At 44.3% G+C, this 21,879-nt stretch overlaps 1 protein-coding gene across 15 annotated transcripts in view; it reads left to right on the plus strand.

Annotated features, from left to right (window-relative positions):
* PITPNM2 (phosphatidylinositol transfer protein membrane associated 2) overlaps positions 1–21,879 on the plus strand; it is a 111,866-nt gene that overhangs the window by 44,924 nt on the left and 45,063 nt on the right. For all 15 annotated transcript variants that reach the window (XM_004945542.5, XM_415122.8, XM_004945545.5 and 12 more), the window contains 3 exons: positions 5,922–6,094; positions 19,774–19,988; positions 21,531–21,652. In XM_004945542.5, coding sequence (XP_004945599.2) covers positions 6,017–6,094; positions 19,774–19,988; positions 21,531–21,652 — 415 coding nt within the window. In that variant the 5' untranslated portion in view covers positions 5,922–6,016. The remainder of the gene's footprint in view (positions 1–5,921; positions 6,095–19,773; positions 19,989–21,530; positions 21,653–21,879) is intronic.

The following is a 21,879-nucleotide window of genomic DNA, read 5'->3' on the forward strand; positions in this document are numbered from 1 at the left end:
AATATTACGGTGCTGTAACACTGACTTTGAGTCGTACGGTGTTCCTTCCCTCCGTGGAAGTCTTTTAAAGCCAGCTATGAATGTTCGTTTCCCTTTCCGCATATATTTGCGTAAGTGAGGTAATAAAATATTATTTCCATCTAGACTGAAACTGCTAAAAAAATGTGGAGTAGCAGCTGATGTCTCAGCTTATAGGGAGCTACTAAGGAAAGCAGCCCACTGAGCACACAGACTCGTGCTTGGTGCTGGCCTTTCCCCCCCAAAAAGTGCAGTGTTTCCCATTGCTGTGTGCCTGCAGCATTGCACAGATTTTCCCTTCCACTATTTTATCCCACCCCCAGCAATTTTCAAGCTGTTTTCAGCCAATATGCTGCAGTTACCACATGATCAATGCTTTTTTTTTGTTTCTGTGCGTGTATGTATACATGTATACATGTGTCTGTATATACATACAAATACAAAATGTGACACATCTCTTTGTATTTACTTATATGTATTTATGCATGTGCAGTCTCTGCCTGTTAGCAGCACGTACCCATGCAGGGTTTGTGTTTGGGTCTATGCGAGGCCACCAGCTCTATGGCCGCTCTGTTCTGAGCCCAGAGACTGCCCAGAACCTTACAGCCTTTAATTGCTGTCGCATTCTTTTTGATATTCAGCTTCATCCCCGGCATCAGCAAAAAGATTAGAGAGCGGTTCGTCTCTCCCTCCGCACTCATCAGTGAGTTCACTATGTATATTAGTTCTTTTAATGACTCCTTTATTTGTTCATTACCACATAACCTCCAGGCATGGCACGACTTGAGGTGTTAATTTTCCAGCCCAAGTTCAGCTGTGGAACTTCACCTGGTCCCCTTGGAGTGAGAGGTGAGCGCAGGCTGGCTGCATCCCACTGCAGCACCGCTTGGAGGGCCGAAGGGAGCTGAGATTGCTTCTCCCCAAATGTTAAAGAGGTAACAGGAGTGGAAAGTGTGAAGATACAGGACAAAACTGTGGAATGCTTAAGGAGAAAAAGGGATGTGTAGATGTGGTGTGATGATCGTTATTTTTTTCTTTCCCTCCCATTGCTTAAGGCTAGTATTTGGCTGCCCAGTGAACTATAACAAGATTTAATAGCTCCACTATGCTGTATTGCATGTGGACTGATTCCATCCTTCTGTTGTAATAAACGTCTGCTTTACAGTGAGCTCTTAAATTCTATAAGTGACGTCAAATTGTATCTAATAATGGGAAAAGATTAAGTACTGCAAATGGGACTCGCTCTGTGCCTTCCTTTTGGAGCAGCGCTTTGTCCCCAGCCCTTCGCCCTGCTATCTGCATTTGGGATCTCTCAGTGAGCCTTCCCTGAGGTTTGCACAGGAGAAAAGCTGCTTTCCAGGGATGCTGTGTTTTTCCTCCTCCTCCTTTGATTTCATTTATCCGCCCTTCCCTTTCGTCCTGCCTGCAGCCGGGGCTGTGGGTGCTCTCCAGCTCAGTGCTGCAGCTGAGCCCGGGGGTTGTGCTGCGGTTTGGGGATGCACACAGATGTTTGCTCCTTCACTGCCAGGTGTGCTCTGAGCTCAGCCCAGAAACCTGGGTGTGTAAGCACTGTGTAAGGACTCCTGTTTAAAAAAAAGATGTGACAGCTGAGACGTGTGATTAAGATGAATGATTACAAAGAACATTACTTGCTGCCACCGCACCCTTTAATCAGCAATAGCGTGAACTTTGAAGGAACTTTAACTTTTAATTTATTTTTTTCAAGGCCTGATGAATTTTTAAATCTCCTTAGCTGTCAGTCAGCGGGTATGACTGGAGTACTAAACCTGAGCACTGCACATCATAAAAAGCCATCTCATTCTGTCTCTCCGGTTTATATATTGCACATGTGCATGTGTGTGTGAGTGCAGTGGTGAATGTTATGGCAAGTGATGCTGGCCCCAAAACAGAAATGGTGGGGTTTTTTTTAATCTTCAGACGAAGAGATGCCTGAAAGAGGGGTGATGTGATTAAAGTTAGCTAAGGGTCAGTGTAGCAGTGATACTCTGCGTGGATGAGGCTGCTTCTGGGCCAGAAGGAGGGTGCTGCATTAATCAAGGTGGGAGCGTTGAGGCTGCCTTGAAAAAAATGCTGACTTAGGTCCTAGGAATCTGTTTGACGTTTCTGCTGCTGCTTCTAATAGCGTCAATAAATCAGAGCGCAGTGTGGATGCAGTGCTTCCTGCCCTGGGCACTGGGCTCTCCATCAGGGTGTTTGCAGGAGTTGAGGCTGCCCGGGTGGGATCAGTGCTGACATCTCTCCAATACCACCTTGTCCAAGGAGCCGTCTGCGTGGGGCGTTAAAGAGGTGTAGAAAACCTAAAGGAAGCCTTTAGGAAGGTAGATGATATTACCAGGTAATACCTTTGCTCTTCGTTTTGCCGTTTTCTCAATGTTAATTGTATTTCATTTCTCAGAGATGTGAAAATGCTCAGCTGCTGAGTGCAAGGCAGAGCCTGATGCTGCAGTCCTGGGGCTGTGACCTGCCTCTGCCACGGCTCTGCATGACCCTCTGTGGTGACTTTTTTCCTCGGGGAAGTCCTTAACATTTATCATAATGTAAAATGAGCCTCCTGTGTGAGGCTCTGTGCTTCCAGGGCTTTATTTCTTCCCTGTAGAACACAGGAACCAGCAGCCCTGGCACGGCACGTGTTGTGACCGTGCAGAGGAGCCGGGAGTTTGCTTTAATACTCAATTCCTGTACCCCTCAGGGCCAGCCTGTCAGTCTGGCTGGGGCTTGGCCTCCTATTTAAATACCCATTACACAGTAACTCTCATTCCTTAATTACAAGCTGTCAGTTGTCATCAGCCCTTTGCTCCCTCATTTACTAACAGTGAGACTGGCCCTCACCTCCTGCAGTGACTGCTGGACACTGCACGCCTTTTTCTGAGCTGAGCTGAGAGATTTCCCTGCTCAGCTGCTGCAGATCCTGATGGTTTCCCCCTTAAAGAAGAGGCATTTCCTTAAGAAGCTGGACATGGTTGTGAGGGAAGCTGTTAAAACCAGAGGTAAATACAATGCACTGCACCTTAGCCTTCAGCCACAGCCTGAAACAATAGCTCAGAGGTGGACCTGAATCATCTCGGCAGGATATTGACTCTGCAGCATAATTATACTTCGAGAGCCTGATTCTAAAACAATTGAGGTATAAAGTTATGTGCCTGGCTCTCACAGTTACTATAGCTCTGCGTATAAATTGAATAATAGCCTACACCAGCGTGCCCCTTGCCCACAGCAGAAATAGCAGCGAGCACAGCAGTGTCCTGCATCACCAGCAGGCTGGGGTCTGCAAAGCCTGTGGGCTGCCTCCAGTCCTGTGGGGCTTTGGCAGACCCCTGGGAGACCCAGTGTGGTGCTGGGTATTTACCTTTCCTGGTTTTCCATCTGGGTTCCTCTGCTTGGGTAAAAGTCAGGGTAGATGTTTTGCAGTTCATCGTTTGATGGTGATGAGTTAATGGTTGGACTTGATCTTAGTGGTCTTTTCCAACCTTTATGATTCTATGAAACGTGTTTCTTACTGTTGGCCAGTGTGTTTCAAGGGCTGTTCTGTCTCTGTTGCTGTTTGGGGCTGATTGCAGGAGCTGCAAGAAGTCAGTTTTGAGGAGTTTGGGGCAGTGTTTGGGTGCAGTGCCTTTCCTCAGGCTTGACACTGCAACCTGCTGCCTTATGGGGACCTGCAGGCTGAACCAGATCCTGGGCTTTGAGCGTTGACAGGAAAACAGAAACCTGGAGGGGAACTCTACAAAGAAACCTCAGCTGTTGGTGGCTGCTGCGTCTGCTTTGGGCCAACACAGCTGGGATTTTAGTCTGTAATGAAATAGTCTCTGTTGTGTCTTGGCCATCTGAATTATTACCTCTCTGGCACTTCATTATAAACACATTTTTTCCTCCTTGGTACTGGTTTCCTGCCATTTTATTGCTTTTAAGGTTCTATTTTTGTTTTATTCATCTCTTCCAATCGATAGGAAATATCCTGTTCTTAGCAAGCAGCACAGGCAGATGTGAGTGATGTCCTTATGGGAAAGCAGAATCACTTTCAGGGCTTTTTTTGGGGGGGGAGAAGCTTCTAAACTCAGTTTTCAAAGTCTCTGAAGTTTAACAAGCCACTCCAGACCTTGCTCCATCTTCCACTGCCATTAGCTCCGAGAGTTGGTATCCCAGCATTGCACCAGTGCAGATCAGGGATGGTGTTTAAGATCCGTCAAATGGTAATTATTGTTGTTCTTTGCCATGACACTAAATAAAAACACCTAATGAGATTATCCCCACCTGTTCTCTAGGATTAGCTTGATGGAGGAAATCCTGCACGTGTGTGTGGACGTGCAGACTCCTGCATGGCAGTGTCAGGAGGAAGGGCAGCCGCTCCGAAATTACTTTCTACAGGGTTTGCATGGCAAAGATATATTATTATTTTTTATTATTTCCTCCCTGCACACAATACATACACACAGATTACTCTGACAGCAATAAAATGAAGCAGAGAATTGAATTTGAAGATAAATTGTTGAGATGATGCAGCAGTGGGCAGATAGCTTCTTCCAGAAGAGTCGGTCCGGGATGGATGGGCTTTATAGCCAGATTAGAAAGCAGCGATCGAACAGCAGCAAGCTGCTGACAAAGTTGTCAAAGCCTGCAGCTGGGACGCTGAGATCTGTGCTCCCAGGTGAGCTCAGCACCAGGCCAGGTAAGGCAGAGAGAGAGGTTGGAGCTGATCCCATCACAGGCACTGGGTTTTCATCTCCCTAAGCCTTGTGAGAATTCAGCGAAGAGATGCGCAAACAGCGAAAAGTGTGGATAGCAGTGGGAGTTCCTGGTTCCCAACCTGCAATTTAATCCATTGCTTTATTGTTGGACCTTTTCCTCAACTGCAGGGTTTGGGGATGCATCTGCTGCAGCATCTGTATCTGGAGACTTTCAGTAGGCAGAAAGATGAGGTTTGGCTATGAGAAGGAACCAGGCGAGTGCCTTACATGCTGGCAGAGTGGCCGTCCAGCCCTGCTGAGGCTGCGTTGCCTCTTTTGTCCCCTCTTCCTCCTCAGTCTTGGTTTCTCTCCCCTCCCTTGTCTTATTTTCCTGCCTTTATCCACATCCTATGGGGATATCTTAAGGGTATTTGAAAAGTTACTGCTTTGACCCTTGGTGTGGTAAATGCTCTACTCCCTGTATTCTTAAGCAATAATTTTATTAAATTGCCTCAAGGCTGGCTATGATGGGATTTTTTTGTTGTTGCTCTTTGATCTTTGGCTGTATTCTTAAGCAGCAGCGCAAAAACGAGTCTAGCATTGACATCAATGACAAGAGAATTTTGCCTGCAGATTACTTGGAAGTGAAAGAGAATGGATCCTACCAAGACAGTATTTCTGAATTAAAATGGGAAGAAAAATGCAATTTGGCCATCCTCACCGTTAGAATCCAGATGACATTCTCAGTCACGGTGTTTCTGAGGGCTGAAGATGTCTAATTACTGCCTTTTCTTGCACCTGAATGAACGTGAGAGGGTAAAACCCGATACCTTTGATTAGATGCATCTCTGGTGTGTTGCTGACATTGGAGAGATACGTTATTGTCTAGCAACAAAAGATCTGCCTATTCATTTTGTGCTTTTGTCACATCTCTCCCATGGAGATGCTGTTGCATAGGAAAGTCTGATTGATACAGTGGCAAAGGTCAGGAGGGGTAATCGCTTTGATGGCATCCTATGAAGCAGATCAAAATTTCCCTGAAAGTTCCCATTCAATTTGATATTAAGGGTCTGGTAACACTCCAGGGATTCTTGTCTCTGCTATTAGGCTTATTGCTATTACAAAAATTAATGTTTGGGCTTTTTTTTTATTTCCTGACAGGATATTCTCCAACATGAATGGAAAATAACTGCTGCTTCTCTCTCTCACACTCTTTTTCAGGGATCCTCAATGCATTTCTTTGCCATTATTTAAGGAGCCATTACTAAAAGCTTCTGGACTGTGTTTCTAAGCGGACAAAAGATTTTGTATTCAAAATGCTTATAAAGGAGTATCGTATTCCTCTTCCGATGAGCGTGGAAGAATATCGAATTGCACAGCTCTACATGATACAGGTCAGTCATGTTTCAGCTGGGATCTTTGGGCATGAGGTAACACTGGGCTTCGTTCGGAAGAGTGGGGAATTGCTGCAGAAGGAGATATTTTAAATGTGAGGTTTTCTGGGTGCTTATAAAGAAGTGGGGGAGAAAAGGGATATAAACTTCCAGTTATAAAGCCCTGAAGATCTGCCTCTTTTGCCTAAAAACACAAAACCTCTGATTGACCTACCTGGCAAAACAGTGGCTAATGAATGAGCTATTCCAAAGGAGGAGAGCACTGAGCCCAAGGGCTCGGGTACCTGCCTGGAAGGGGTATGGGGCTTCCACAGCCACTGCTGATGGAAGCAGTGTAGTAGCTATGTAGAATGTCACTGAGCAATAGAGTGTGCAGGAGAGGGATCTTATTAAGGAGGAAGAGTGCACCTGCTTTAACGAGGCTGAATGCTGAAGGTGTGCTGCCAAGTAGACTGGCTGCAGAGGGCTCAGTTGATGGGATGGGTTTGCTACTTGCTTTTAGCAGTTAAACTGCTTGTTTAGTTAATGCACAGCACTGAACTCCGCTCTGTTCACATGTGAGTGATCTTGGCTGTATTTTAATGTCAAAGGAATGGATGAGCCATTAAGGCTTCATTGGTCCAGGAAAGTGTTTGAGAAACTATGCATCCATCCAGCCCTGCTGCACAGCTGCTCTCATTTTCTAGTGCATTGATATGCAGCAAAATCAGGTTTCCTCTTAGGTCAGATGCAATAGAGGGTGTGCTGGGAGGTGATGTCAGGTCTCTGATCTTCCACCTACAGAGGCCGTGGGCTGGGCATGCTGCATCTGAGCTGGATGCTCGTGTAATAAGCAAACGACTTTACTGCTATGTGTACAAGTGGAACAAGGGAAAAAGTTAGCTGTGCTTTGTATTTCTCTTAGCTCAAATTTAAAAAGGAACAAATGCAGAAAACCCACTTAGAGTAGCATATGGAGTTTTTGCTCTGTTTTTTAGCATTTGGTGAGAATCTGTTTCAACTCTTCTTGAAACTGGTGGAAAGGTTCCTGTGGGCTTCAGTGGGAGCTTTTCCTAGACCATGATATCAACTGTCTTTTTTCTTCAGTGTGATTTAAAAGTGGAGGTTTTGTCTTTGAGACAGATGCCAGGGAGAGAGCAGTGGGGAGCATGACTCGTGTTCTTTTCAGAGGATGAGGATGTGCTTCATGTCTGTCTTTTACTTTTCCTCTGAAATGTGTAGGGAGGCCACAGGAAAAGCAAGTTGTGTATGTTGAACTTCCTCAGGGGAACAAGCAGAGATATCTGTGTAAAACAGCAGTGTAGAGGCATTCCTTAGAAACTGTCGGCTGAAACATGCTGAACAGAGAGATTGAAGGTATTTCCTGGGGAGTGGAGTGATTCTGAAGAGCAAAAAGTTCATTTTGGAGATGTGCATTGTGTACAGTACAGCATGATTAGTGCTGGAGTCACCAATCAGCCCAGTCCTGTATAAGAAACAGTTTTCCAACAGTGTAAAAAGATGTCACAAGTATTCCTCAAGGGTTTCATACAATCTTAAGCATGTACTTGAAGTTGATCATTCGTTTAATTTCAAGCCCACGAGGGAAGCTCCCTATTAACTCCAAACCAGTTGGTAGAAAGTTGCCTTTTCAAGACAGTCAGATCATTGTCCTGGACCTCAGCATCCTCCAAACTCAGTTTTCCAAAAGGACCTTCTCACTTGGGGTTGAAACAGCTGGCCTTGTACAGCTGCCCTGGGTACCCTTCCTGTGGAATCGGTCCCTCCAAGCCATGTTGGCAGAGGCGTTCAGACTCAGGCTGTAGTGTTACGGTCCCATTTAAATGTTTCCATGGAGGTTTTTGCCTTTGCAATGAGTAGTCCTTTCATATCCTTGCATGGAAGAGCATTCCCTCCATCTTGCTTGAAGTCATAACAAAATTTCCACCAGACTTGGTTTGAGCAACATCTTGCCCAGGTAGCAGAGGATCTTCCCGTTAAGCCAGAACAGACTGTACTCACATTTACTATTTTTAATGGATGAGAGATTTAAAACTGTGCAGTATATAATCTGTAGTTGGTACTCTGTGCCACTTGGTAGGCAAGACGTGCAATGAATCATTGTGTCAGTGCCCACATTGCATTATGCTTGAAGTTCCCCAGGCTGGTTTGTAAACCTGTAAAAACTGAGAAGAGTGGCCTGCTGCTTCCTTTTTTTATTTTCTCCTTCCTTTTTTGCTTTTACGGGAGGTGAGGTGGGGGAAGAAGAAGTCTCTCAAGAATTGCTTCCTGCTAGCTTCTGAAATGTTATCTGCAGAGACACTGGTTTCAGTACTTTAAGGAGCACTTAGGTCCTTCCCTAAATGAGTTAATTTTACATTACAGCAGCGGGCTGAATGTAACTTTGAGTTGCTTGAAGCCTAGCAGGTTTGAACTGAATGGCTTTTCTCTATTAAATTTTAATCTATCAATGTCAGTGTTTTCACGGGTAGCCTCCCATGCGGTGCGGTCTGTGTGTTCAGACTGGGAGCCCTTGCTGCGTTAACCACCGAGCTGTCTTAGCTCTTCCATGAGCATAAATTCATTTTTACTTTGTTTTCATTGTAGTTGTCCTTTTCTCTCTTTTGCTATCCAATTAAAACATACTGATTTTTGTATCTGAACTCAGAATCAGTGATGTTTCTATCTGCTGAGAGATGCTGTTTTGGTGCATAAAAGGCAAAATGCTTCAAAGCAGTGAAATCATTATTTGTATTTCTTTTCTAGACAGTAGTTTTGTACTCTAACTTTGTTCATAAGATCTGTGCACACATGAAAAATCCCATTCCTCCTTCCAAAGATAAGGGGTGTGTAGACAACCCTGACCTGCAGATGTGCCCATGGCGCTGGGAGGGCTGCAGTCTCACCTGGGCAAACTGCAGCTCGTGTCCCCACGTAAGCAGAAAGTCACTGGAGGTAAGCACTGATGGTGGAGGCCTGAAATGAAGCACAAGCCATTGATGGAAGGGACGGCATGAGGCATCTGCAGGGATTTCTTTCTTCCTGCAGAAATGCTGAACCAAGGACTCTGCTGTGGATGTCTTCTCTGTACATCACGTCAAAGGCATGTGCAATATTTCTGCCTGTGTAAGGATGGTGAAGCCTATTGGACGTGAAGGATAGGACCGTTCTGTTTTTATCGTGTGACACTTAAGAGGCCCTTTAATAAGATTTATCTACATTTTTCCTCTTCTGGGTGTCCTGCATATTTGTGACTCAGCAGCTATCCCTTCCTCCAACACATGCTTCCTTTTCTTGTTTGTTTAGGGAACGTACTTTCTGTGTGCCTCCCCCTTATCCCAGAAACAGCACACATCTTAATGTTAAATCTCTGTCTCCTAAAAGCTTGTATTCCAAGATCTGTATGTGTTTGTGGAAAGATCAGTATGTTATTAGCCAAAGGTCAGCCCATTTATCATCTTAATACCATTCATTACTGCAGTTCCATATGGCATGGGATTCCGGGAGGCCATTGCCCTTCTGACTCTTGCATAAGACGAGAGAATTCCTCATGTTATTAAATCTTATTTTTATACTGGTGTGTATAGCTGGCTTTCTATGTTATAAATAACTTCAGTCCTGTCTTGCTCCATGTAGTTTTCTCAGTGTTTGTGACCTTCCTCCAAAGACAACGAGCTTGAAAGATACTCATTTGGACCCAGGGATTGCCTTTTGGGGATGAGTTACTTTCAGCTGCTACATCATCCTTATAAGCCTATAACAGTAATATGTTGTCACCAGCTCTTGCTTCAGACCACTGCACGGACCTGGGCTCTCCTTGGATGTAGCTCTCAGGCAGTGCCATTGAGAACAGACCTCATCATTGAGCACGTTTGTGATTCTTGAGGTGCAAAAGTCGCATCCCTTAAACTGTTAGTGATGCCTAGCAGTTGCCAGCAGGCTCAGCAGATGGTGAAGGATTGATTGAGTGGGTGAAAACAAACTAACCCTTCATCTCTGGACACTGAAGAACAGGATGGCTGATTATTTCTTGTTTCGTTTGCAGATGCCTTGGCCATCTGGATAGACAGACACGTATGCTTTAATTTCAGAAACAGGTGACACTGCTGACAGCTCCAGAGACCTTGGGAGATGCATAGTTTCCTAAAAGCACAAACCCGGTTTGAGGCTTGTCTGCCAATTTCCATGCTGCAGCGTTCAAAATCTGTGACTCCCAGATTCTTTGTCCCTCCTCTGGTTTTCATAACCTTTTCTTTGTGATCACCAGGGCTTTCATCCCTGTGAAAGAGGAGGTTGAGATGCTCACAGTTGCATAGCTTCAGGAACGAGAGAGGGGTCTGTTCAGTGTTACCAGGCCTGGTCTAATTTGCAGAAGTCAACAGTAACACTCATATGGGTGAGCATTTCGGAAAAACCTGCTGTAATAGCAAACATCTATTTTGCCTTTTTTTTTTATCTTCTTTTGTAGCCATTATCTTGAAAGAGTCCTTAAATTGGCTGTTATTCCACACCTGGTGGAGAAAGGATTGATTGTGGAGTAATGAGCTGTGTTGCCTGGACAGTTTGCATGTTTGTGCTCTCTAACAAAACTCAGTGATGCTGAGATAAGGATATAACAAAAATAGGGTTTTAAACTTCAGATTTGTACTCTGGTATTTTAGCATATAGCCTTTTAGTGAATTAGTTTCATTAGGTCCCTAAAATCTCAGCGATGCAGTCAGAGGATCAGAATACATCCAGAATACCGAGTTGAAATTTCATCTTGCAGCATAATAATGGGCAGCTTGTTTTTCCCCCCCTTTAAAACTAGGGACAGTGATCCTCATGGGCAGTGTCTGTGGAATGGTTAATACAGTGAAAAATCCATTTAAAGACAGGGGAGTAAATACTCAAGGTAAGATGAAATATTGTGCTGGAAGTGTAGCAGACGTTTTGAAAGATGAAGCTTGTGGGGTAAACAAGTTTGAGGTATCTCCATAATAAAGTGATTCCTAATTCATGTGCCTCTGGCACATACAGCCTTGATTCTGTAGGAGTGTGGCTGGGTGTCTTTGTAAGGTGGAGTGATTAACGAGTGGCCGTGAGAACGGTTCTCCTAATGCTTGAATTATTTACAGTCCCACGCAATTAATTGTCCCCTAAATATCCTGGTATTGTGCAAACAGCTTCATTAATTTCTAGACCTGATTCTAAATAACGCAGTGCATACAGTATTTGTACAAAATGATGCTATGTATATATCTGTTCTGTCTCGGAGGAGTCTGCTGATGACAACCTGTCCTGACTTTAATTTTAGGGTTTTGGTGGTGGTGGTTGGTTGGGTTTTATTTGTTGGTTTTTTTTTTTTTTTTTAGGAATATATTTTGCATTGCAAGAAAAGGAACCAAGTGATGGTACTGCTGAGAAGGCACAGGTAGCCTGTGCTGGCTTGGGTGAGAATGGTCGTGTCTGCAGGATAGGGCCTTCTGCATATCCACCTTCATTCTGCTGAGACAGAGTCAGTGCTGTTGAGTTCTGATCCGTCAAGAAGTAGCATCATTTCCAAATGCAGTTGGATGGGTCTGTGGAGGTGCTCTGTCGATCTGTAAAGCAAGGGAATCTGTAGGAGTCTGGGCTCATGGTCAGTCTGAGGTCTTTGTGTGAGGTCTCCATATCGACAGAGCCGTTCTATGTGGTCACCTTCTGGAGCAGCCTGCGAGGTGATGGTGCTGTTTTGTGGCATTATGGCCTGGTTTCTGCCAGTCTGGGCAGCCTCCAGATTTCTCTACGCACGCTCTCTACAGCTCTCTTTCTCCTTTTAATGCTGCCTTTGTTTTTGAATAGATGGTATGAACACTTCAGACCAAGTTTTGTACTGGGGTAAGAGGCGTTGCCCAGGTGAAACGAAGCACTGTGTGTTGCCCAGCTATTGATCAGGCTCAGAAGGAGGATAGGTTAAAACAGTTGCTCTTTTGCCTTTATTAATAAAACTATTGATGATGTTCAGATTTCCTTCCCCTCCCTCAAGAGTTTCGGGTCATTCCTATGAGTGCAGTGCAATAAGAAGTCAAAGTGCTGTGTGAAGCTTCACATTCTGATCGCTGTCTTGTTGACTCAAACTAACCTTCCTCTGCTAAATAAGTATTGACACTGGCCCTTTGTGTATTATTTTTTTTTTTACAAGCACTAATTGGATTAAAATAATTGTCATGCGTGAAGGATGCATGCTGGAGCGCAAAGGGCACATGGAAAGCTCAGCTGTGGGCACCATGGTTACTAGTGACATCACTTGGTTTGCTATTAACAGTAATGATTTGTGCACAGCGCTGAAGCCAAAGTGAAGATGGCCTAAACTAAACCCAGTGGATTGCTGATGCAGTCCCATTGCCATGGAAACAGATGTTGCAGCTTAAAGTTGCCTGCATTCGTAATGCGATGCCCGTGGTATAAACAAAAACACGGTCCTGCAGTGTCCATGACTTCTGACGGGATGTGAGGAGTGTGCCTGGAGAGAATGGGAAGTTCCATTGCAATTCAGCTGGGCTTATTCAGCTCATGCCAAATTACCTGTGTGTGAGGAGATGCCGTAAGCCTTGATGTGAGTAACGAGAACACAACTTACGGGTTCCATGCTGTCCTCCAGCATCATTCTTGGAGGACTGTCAGTCCCACTTCATGTGGGTTGTTTCTGATTTGTACTTCACAAAGCGCAGGTTCAAAAGTACTGTTAAAACCCATCCCTGGGGGAACAAGGTTCCTCTCTCCTGCCTCCTTTAATATTGTCTTTCCAATGTAGCCATTAAGCCTACGCTCAACTCCTGCAAAACAGAAGTACAGGAGCTCACCTGCCTTCTTTGCTTTGGGGCTGCAGAGTGCCTGCAGCTTGTTTTGCTGTATCTTGTTTAAGGTCCCTGCTCAAGCCCAATGTAGGTTGCCACATCATAGTTAATTTGCTCAAATGAGGCTTGGAAGACCTGCGTTCTGCACGTAGCCCTGCCAGCAGCTCTCTCTTCGGGTTACTTTTTCCCTCTTTAAAATAGAGCTCCTTGCTGAGTCCCTGTTCTCTGATGCTCAGCACTGACAGCACTTGGCTAACAGGAGTGCAGGCCGAAAGCCCTTTGACTGCAAAAGTTGTGCACACTGTTCTACTTTGGCAAACATGCATTAATAGCACTTTGGGTGATTTTTATTTTTAATTTAATGCGTGTCACTTCCCATTTGCTCTCAGATTGCGCTGTGCACTGATAACAATTCTGTCAGTTTTGATCAGATCAGCCCTCTGGCTTCTGTAAGAGCAGAATAGGTGCTGTTTCCCCTTCTCCCTTCTTTTTTTTCCCTCAGGTATCAGGTGATAACATCTGAATTGAGTGTTTCAGCACTTTGATGATATACATTTTGGGGGAAAATGGTTTGAGAAGTCTGTGTACTTTCAGGATAAACCAACATTTAGTTTCCATAGTCGAAGTTTTGATTACCTACAGTAATGCTGACCCCAAACGGTGCCTGGCGTGTCAGATATCTATCAGCAGGCAGCAGGTTGTTGGTGGTGAAAGCTGATTACTCGTAATGAATTAGATGTCAGTTCAGATGATCGAAAAGGAGAGGTTAACAGAACACAGAGCTAAGTTGTACTGCAGCAAGAGACAGCTGAGGGTAGAAAGGATACACCCATGTGCACGTTATCCATGTAGGAAAATCCTGTTCTGGAAAAGCGTTAAGAATAAACCATGTGCTGGTTTCAGGGCCTTCAGGTATTTTTCAGCATCTCTATCGTTGGCCTGCTAGTTTTAGGTGCAGTTTAATTCTGGCTTGCAGCAGCTAGGACTGGAACTGTGCATCTGTTGTCATGCTGTTTTTCATTTCTGGTGCCCTATTGCTGGAATGGCCACACTGAGCCCAGATATGTGGCTGAGACTGATCGGCTGCATTGCTTCTAACTTCTCCCAGCATTTCTGGAAAGGGTTGCTGACCTCAAGGATGAGGGGGGAAAAAAGGCAATTTTTAAGCACAGAAGTGAAGGGGAGAGAATTTCATTTGCTGCCAAAACATAATACTTGAATGTTGTGTCCTAACAACGAGATAATGAAAAAAGAAAAACAACCCACGAGGGATGGGATCTTCTTGTGGGTTCTCCTGAGGGCTCTTGTTTGTTTTGTTCTCTTGTTTGTTTTTCTCAACCTTTTACATCTTACTCGTATTCGTATTTCCTTTCTAAAACTGAGCAGAAAAACCCACCAAACAGTCATGATTAGTGAAACCAGGTCTTAGAGGCTGTCAAAAACAGATCAGATTCATCCATCCTCCGCAGCTTCTGGCATTTTGTTTTCTGGTGAGTTGTGTGAGGCAATTGAGGCTTTCTGTTTCCCAGAGGACCAGACTGGTTTTCGGGTCTTCATTGGCACTTGTGGTAGCCTTGGGATCTGAAACAAGAAAACCCAGTAATTGGTCATTGTTAATCTCAGCCTCCTTTGCCTCAGCAGCACATACAAGTGTGTTAGAAGGATCCTCTGGGGAAATCTGCTGTCATGTTCTTGTTCAGTGGATGCATAGATGCCTTTGTTTGCTATCCTTGTCAGCTGAAACCATCTACCAGCAGTAAGCTTCTTGTATCTGTGTCTAAATGGGATGAGAAATGCTGAGACTTCAGTGTTATTTTAATGGATTCTCCCAGGAGAATTTGTCTGGTTAATCAAAGTGTCCTATTGCCTAATGGGAGCTGGGAGGGAGAAAAAAATCTTCTGGTTATTGTTTCCAGACAATGGCTTATGTCTTCATTATTCATGGACAGTAGGTCTACTGGGTGTAGCAGTGTCAGTCTTTGCAATCTGAACAATCTCAAATCAAAACTGTCATGGGTCGTCAAAGCCAGCCACTGGCACTGGGTAGATATATTGCTGTAAAGCACCGAGAGACTTTACCAGGATGCTAAAGCATGTCAGCTCTTTGTAATCACTGTCTGACTTACTTGAATCGAGGAGCTGAACTGTAAACAATAATTGGTGGTAAACAAGGTAAGATTATAGCTGTGGTTTATTTTTTTAAAGCTAGAACAATGCTTGGGTTGCCCATCAGCACTGTGCAATGCACCCTGTCTTTACTCTTCTCTGCAGTTGCTCAAAGTACTAAGTTACAATTGAAAAAATCCAAAACTTTAGAAGAAAAGAAACTTAACTGTTTTCAACTCTACCAAAAGCTTTGCAGAGATTCTGGGTTACGGAGTAGAGCTTGTACGCATCTGTGCTGTGCTCTGGAGGTGAAATGCATTGAACAGGAACCTGATGGTTTAGGATAATGCCCTTCTTACTGTATTAGCACCATGAGTTACTGTTCTGTTATCATCCTGGTGAGAAAGACGCTCAAAGTCTGCGAAGTATCAAAGTAGTATCTAAGATGCTACTTATCAGAGCTAGCACTATAAAGCAAGAGAGGATGGTATGGATAATCCTATGTCCCTCCAGGTGCTGGGACCCCCCGGCTGTGCAGCATTGAGTGCTCTGATCAGCACACCGTGCTGCTGCAGTCTGCAGAAGGGATCTGTGACATTCCAGTGGTACTCGGTGCAATTAGCACTCAGAGCATGCTGAGTGCATTAATATCAAAGTAAATGCAATATAGAGTTAATGAGGCAGATTTTCTCTTTGTGAAATAATGCTGTGCAGGGGATGGCAAAGATTTGAGACCGCTTCCAGGCTGTGTGGCAGAGTCCACAAAAGCCTGGATTCAAAATCTTTTGTAAATGTTTGTCAAGCTTTTTTCAGTGTGTGTAATCCCCCTCAGGCCTCTTGAAGTGGATGCTGGGCCATGAATGGATGCAGCCTCCTTCAAATTTAAGCCTCCTCAGCAATAGACTTTCACCTTACGCACCTTTCACACACCTCCTGAAAGCTGACCGGTGGATCTCTGGGCATCTGTGGAACACACGGTAGAAACCAGGTTCTTCTGTAGTTGCAAAATGCAGCACAGCACCCATAGCACCTCCTGATGGTGTTTCTATTGCGTGTGGAGCCTGTGAGCACCGCTGCAGCCTGGATGTGCTGCAGCATGGCCTGCAGGGACACGTTGGATCTGAGTCACTCCAGAAGAGCTGAGACGTTCAGAGCGTTTAAGAGGAGTGGAATTAGTTTTTCTGTTAATGTACAGAAGCCTAGAAAGCAAGTTTAGTTTCCGCAGCCTGACCTAAGCGTTCTCAAGCTGAATCCTCAACCCAGAGGGTTCCGTTGCCAGCAGCCGTCGTTCCTTCACTGAGCTGACCCTGCTGAAAACCACACAGGTGCTGCGTTCATCACCTCATCCCACTCTGCTGGGCCAGGATGGCTGCAGCACAGCACTGCAGGATGCGCTCCGTGCCATTTGCTGGGATCAGGGAGCTGCTCAGCCTGCCTTTGTTTACAGCCTCGTGTCTCCCATTCTGAAGGACAGATGATAGTGGGGTTAGGCTCACCTGATGTTTAACCGACATTCACTGGAGTTATTCATGCTATGATTATTACGGTGAGGTCATGTGCTGCGTCCCATGCTATGCTGCCGTGCCAAGAGATTTATTTTAATAGAACCCTTTAAGTAACTGACATTCTTGCTAATCACGGTGCATCTGCTTCTCTGGGTTCCCTGTTATGAGTAATTTAATGCTATTACTTTAGCTAGAAGGGATCTGTGTCACCATCTGTCCTGGAAAGCTATTGATGGGGCTGTGCAGAACATCGAGTGTCATCAGCAGAAGAGAGGGACTTCTAAAGGGATGACTAGATTTCCTCTTGTAATACAATATAAGGCGGTTTACTGTGATTACAGCTTAGATATCTCGCATAGGGGCCTTTAGGTACTCTTTGATGTTGGAAACCATTCCTCAGATATTTGTGTAGAGGGAGGATAGTGTTGCCACTTGGTAGCAAATAGCAATAACACAGGCGGTCTACTAAGTAAAATCTCTACGTTTGTAGGAGCGTGGTCTCTGAAGCCAATGCTGACCCCAGATGCCTGCACAGCTGCCTCTCCCAGCAGATGGGTGTTCTTTGGAGAGGGCATGCCCAGCGCTTCTCAAGCCAAATGTTTTCTTCATCGGTGGTTATTTTTTAAATGGTTGTTTACAGACCACTTCCTTGTGATAAGCCCTCTCCATGCTGTAGCTGAGTCACAATAGCCATGAAGAGGCTGTGGTTGAAAAGCAAATTGCTCTTCACTCCCAGAAGTGGTGTACTTTCGCAGAGCCACTTGGGCACAGAGCATCATACTGGTCTGTCGAGTGCGTGTTGCTGATGTCTTTATTTTATTCTCTCAGGTATCTATCTTCCTTTTGTCTCTATGACTGGTTGGTGACTGTTCTGTTTGCCATCTAACCTGGCCTCCTTGGTCCTTCCCAACCTCCCCATGGCTTGTAGCCTTCTCCACACACAAACTGGGAAGGAGAAGAGCATACAGTGCTGGGAAGCAGCCTTGTGAGGCTCACGGGAAGTTTCCCTTTGGTTGTATCACTGTTCCACTGATAAGCTGTGTTGTGCTTTGAGTAGAAATTGGCCTGGCTCAAAAGATAGATTGAGGTGCAATGTTCAGTGGTTCAAAAACGAAACTGTATTAATCAAGAACTGGGTTGATCCCCTCTTGGAAAGGTGACGTGGTGTTGCCAAGGGAGTGCCAGGTGCTTTGATAAAAGGAAGCAGTGCAGGAGACATCCCTGTATGCTGCTGGGCTGTTTGATGGGAGCTGGAGTTGTAATCAGCAGCACCAGGTGCTGAGTGTTCAGGCTCAGAGCTGGAGAGCTCTCAGAGGAAGGCAAGGCAGAGGGCATCTCTCTGAGAGCTCTGAAAGGAAGAGCATCAAACAGTATTCTGAGAAAGAAAGCCTGTTTTAATGTCAACCATGGCTATTAAAATACATCTTCAGTGTTTTGGTTTTCCATTTCAACGCAAGCAGTTGTACGTCTGGGGACACCACTCTTGTGCACAGGTTTGGCTTTGCACGCTCATAGCAGTGCTGAGGCTGCTCGGTGCTGTGGATTTCCTTTGAAATTGAACAACTCCTGCACGTGTTCTGGTCCAAACCAAGGACCTGCAGATCTGACTTGGCACTGTTGATAACCACATAATCTGGAACAGTAGCTTTAAACCCAGCAGATCTGTGATTCCACGTGTGATAACTTGGCACTAAAAGAGTCTCTATTTCCTCTGCTTGTGATTTCCTCGTGCTTCTGCCATATAAAAAAGCTCTAGATCTCCATAATTTGTATCAACTGCTCGGAGCAGATGCTGTGCTACTATTCTGTCTGACACATTCGCTATGCCTGCTGGGTTGCTGCCTTTCCCGAGACCTCTGAATTAATCAGATTTTTGGGTCATCAAGATTATTTAATGTTATTGTCATAAATATTTGTGCAGGACTTGGTCAGTGCTTATATAAGAACTGAAACGCAGTAATTTGTTTGAAGAGGATGTGTGTTTTAATGAACTGCCAGCTGAATGTTAGATATAAACTTTAAAAAAGCCCTTCTCTTTCGCAGTACTTTGCAGTTTATGGGGCAGGAAAAAATGACTGTTTGGATTGTCAGTTATTTGGATTTGTTGGTTGCAGCTGTTTAACTTCTAAATCACTTGAGAGTTACTTAAGAAGAAAAAGTTCTCTTTTTAAATAGCTGTGTTGGCTTATCGTCCTGTCCTGAAAAGACGAGAAGCTGATCTCTTGCATCTCATTCATCATTTTTTGTTAAGCCTCGTTTTCCTTTGAATTGTTTGTGTGCCAGAAGTGAGAGGTTGTTATTGCATTGCATTTCACAGTTGATTCTTGTATAAAATTCTGTTTTTTTCTTAATTCCCAAAGCACCATCCTCTCAAATACAAACAAGAAACTCAGCAACTTGAAACACGAACGCTACGAATCTGTTGTTTGGAAAGGATGAAGGTTATGCATAATCTGATCTGAAGTGTGTTATAGATGAACAACTGCTTGGTTTCCCTCTAGCTCTTCTTAGAAGCAGTGGAATTAGTGGTTTTCTGATTGAAGGAAATCCTGCCAGGTCCCTCAATGAGGGGCACTGCTACAAATAAGCCAAAATGTGGAGGCTGCCAGGGGGTGCTGTGTGCATTCTGGCAAATTTGGGTTATTTCTTCTAAATATCTTAATTAGCAGAGCACAGTCTCCAAGCTATTCTTAGAGAGCTGCTGCTCTGCCAAACCACAGACAACAAGCCCCCAAATCCTATGGGTTTGGGTCATAAAACAGTTTTTAGTACTGCGGTGCTGTGCTGAAGGTGTGCGTGATTCTTCGTGCTGGTACAACACTGCAAGAATTTGGCAAGTTAGACCAATCCCTCTTTGCCCCGTTACCCACTGATGTGATAGTTTTCTGTGCTGCTGGGTGATTCAAAGCTGGAGCCAAGGGATAGTGTGCTCTCAAAGACCTGTGCGGACCTCTTGTAAGCGTAGGAATTTGTATTGTTAGGTCTTCATTGTAATTTTCTCCTAGCTTTCGAGATGTCATCCAGGTTTGTATTGGATCTTTGATAAATAATATCTTGTTTCCTGTGTTATCCAGGTGAATATCAAAGTCTTTCATTTATAATCTCTAGTTTTAGTACTCTTACTGCCAGGGTGCTGCTGCAGTTCTGGTGGCTGTATGAAACTGTGGTCAACAGAATTCCTAGAAACCATCACCAGTCTTTGTGCTCTTTGAGACCTCGGTATGAACAATGTGTTGGAGTGATTAACTCTGTGGTGTATTTTCCCTTTCAGAAAAAGAGCAGAGAGGAGACATGTGGGGAAGGCAGTGGAGTAGAGATCCTGGAGAACAGGCCATACATGGACGGGCCAGGAGGAAATGGGCAGTATACTCACAAGGTATATCACATTGGTATGCACATACCCAGCTGGTTTCGGTCAATATTGCCCAAGGCAGCTCTGCGAGTCGAAGAGGAATCATGGAATGCATATCCTTACACCAGGACAAGGTAAAATTTACCAAAACGTTCAGAGTTCTATCCCTACTTTACAGAAAGGATTTGCTGTCGCTTGGTGTGACAGTGCCACGTCTTACATCTCCAGTAACGTCCTTCAGAGAAAATGAGGTGCCAAGTCCTGAAATTCTTACACAGTGCTTAATCTCACAAGCTTAAGTGTTGCCAGGGCTGACTGCATAAGTACATGACAATCTGTGGCTGGTTGCTCTAAAATATGAGCTGTTTGTCCATCAAAGCGTGGGAAATCTTGAATAGCTTTTATTTATTCTGGTCTCCTGCACTGTGTGTTCTACTTACTGTTGCAGTTATCTGTTAGCTCAGTAAAGTTATAAATGTGTGCAGCGATGGGAAAGTTGTCATGCTGAACGCTATCAAATACAGCAGGATTCATTTGTTCTAGGAGGGGAAAGCAGGAGGACAGAAAAATCATTAAAAATGATAATAAATTTAGTGTTCCTTTTCTGGGAGCTATCTTACTGTTATCGAGCCAGAAAATAACAAACTTGCACCCTATGGTTTTGTCTCTAAGAAGAAAGGAGAGTCAGAGGCTCTGTGGAGCCATCTCGGTCCTCTGTTTTTGTCTGGGAAGACTTCAATACCCTGGAATAAATAACTGTTGTACCAGTTACTCTGGTTTAGAGCATTCCTTCTATTCAGTCTGATGTTCCTGTCATCTTCCATAATAAAAAGGCTTTAGAATCTTCTGATATTTATCAGAAATGTAAGTAAGTTTTATAGATCTGTTTTAGCTGGCCTTGACACAAGTAATGTGAATTTGGGGCAAGATGAAGTGTCAGCATCTGTGTATGGGCAGTCAGTCATGACTAAATGTAATGGAGCTGTGTGACTTTGAAGTGATTAAAGTCCACTTTCAGTCTGTTTTTATCCATCCTCTTGAAATGCCTGTGAGTGAATCACCTGGCCAGGAAACGTGGCCTTGTGCCAAACCAGTCCGTATTTTATTCTGCTGCAGATTCCAGGCAGGAATTCTGCTTTTTTCTTGCATTTCCAGGGTATCGTATCAGTAAAGATAATAAAACCTGAGTTGATACATCAAACTCAGTAGTTATTTCCTTTCTGAAAACTGCTCCTTTGTATGTAGTCTGCTTTGATAATCATCTTCTGGAGGAGACAGCCCTAATTCACAGGCTTTTGTCCTCTTGGGCTCTCTCTTACACATGTTTGCTTCTTGCTGGCTGAGAAGATGTTTCTTGTTTAGTTTGAGTGCCCAGTCATCAATAACTGTGGGGAGCACTGGAATTCTCTCACCTGTGATCCATGTAACACCTCATGCGGAGCAAAGTATTTGTGCTGTGGTTTTGGGGTTTCACTGAAGCCATAATTCAAAGGCAAGCTTGTGTCTTAAGTTACCGAAGTCTTTTTAATCTGTACAGTCCTTATTTTAAGTATATCTGACGTACAATATGAGTGAAGACTGGCTTGAATTTGAAGTTGATTTTGCACATTTTAGGCAAGCATTTTCTCTGCTTGCCATACTGAGCAGAGTTTACTCTGTGTTGTTCTCACTTCCAGGTATACGTGCCCTTTTGTGGAGAAGTTCTCTATTGATATTGAGACGTACTACAAAACCGATCCAGGAGAGCACGTCAATGTTTTCAACCTTTCTCCTGCAGAAAAAAGACAAACCATTCTAGGTGAAGAGCCTTTTTCTTTTCCTTTATTCTGCTTTTTGCTGTGTAAAGGATTTTTCTTGGTGTGTCCCACCTCCCTGTCCTGTCCCACCCACCCCTAAAAACAGAAGTGTACACCCATCGGTGCTGAGACTGCTGGGCAGGGTTACATCAAGTAGAATGAGAACACCTGAGTTCTCTTTTAAGCTTGATGTAAAACACATAGAAATTGTTTGAATCCTCCTGTCTAT

Source organism: Gallus gallus, chromosome 15, assembly GCF_016699485.2.
Source record: "Gallus gallus isolate bGalGal1 chromosome 15, bGalGal1.mat.broiler.GRCg7b, whole genome shotgun sequence".
Classification (NCBI taxonomy): domain Eukaryota; kingdom Metazoa; phylum Chordata; class Aves; order Galliformes; family Phasianidae; genus Gallus; species Gallus gallus.